The 692-nt window shown below is 74.9% G+C and overlaps 1 protein-coding gene across 1 annotated transcript in view; it reads left to right on the top strand.

Annotated features, from left to right (window-relative positions):
- The window catches only part of VIPR2 (vasoactive intestinal peptide receptor 2), a gene marked incomplete at its 5' end in the record, with an annotated part of 15,479 nt that overhangs the window by 11,262 nt on the left and 3,525 nt on the right, over nt 1-692 (top strand). The window contains one exon of the mRNA XM_012733881.1: nt 283-436. Coding sequence (XP_012589335.1) covers nt 283-436 — 154 coding nt within the window. The remainder of the gene's footprint in view (nt 1-282; nt 437-692) is intronic.

Here is a 692-nt window from a genome sequence, read left to right as displayed (position 1 = left end):
GTGTGGCCGCGAGTCCCGCCGGCCGCCTCCGGCCCTCTCTGCCCTGGGCCGGACTTAACGCGGCTTCTCGCCTCGGCCTGGCCGTGTCTCACTGAAGCGACGGCAGCGGCTGGTGCCTGACCTCGGGGGGCCTTGTGGATCCTGGGGTGCCCGGAGCCGTCGGGCACAGCGTGGCCTCGCGTCCAGCACGTGGCTCTCGGGGAGCCCCCGCAAGTCTGGGGCCTCGCCTCCTTCTGTGCGGGGCTTAATCCTGGCCGCCGCCGGCTGCCCCTGCCCGGCCAGTGACCGCGGAAACCACAGCGCACCCCGGTCCTGCTCCCTGGGCTCCCCACCTGCTGCCTGCATTCCCGCGTGGGCGCCCGTGGCCGGGAGACTGCTGCTGGCAGGCAGCCAGCGCTGGGCCTGCAGCGGCCACGGCAAACAGCCTGGACAGCGGGCGGGGGAGGGGCCTGGGGGCAGGGGGGGCCGGGCCCTGGGTGGGGGGCACAGAGCCGCCACCCCTCGCCTGCTCTCCAGGGCTCGGTCCTCAAGGCCGGCCGCTCTCCCACTGGACCTTGGTGGGCCTGGCTCGCGGCCCTGGCAGGTCCAGCCGGCGTCTGCCCCTGCCCAGGTTAATGCTGCGGCCTCCGGGGCACCTTCACGGCCGACCCCAGGCACCACAGTGGACGCCGGGAGTCCCCTGGCCCCTGAAG

The sequence above is a fragment of the Condylura cristata genome, unplaced genomic scaffold, assembly GCF_000260355.1.
Source record: "Condylura cristata isolate star-nosed mole 26May11 unplaced genomic scaffold, ConCri1.0 scaffold00042, whole genome shotgun sequence".
NCBI lineage: Eukaryota > Metazoa > Chordata > Mammalia > Eulipotyphla > Talpidae > Condylura > Condylura cristata.
The sequence above is the reverse complement of the archived record's forward strand: the minus strand, read 5'-3'. Positions and strand labels throughout refer to the sequence as shown.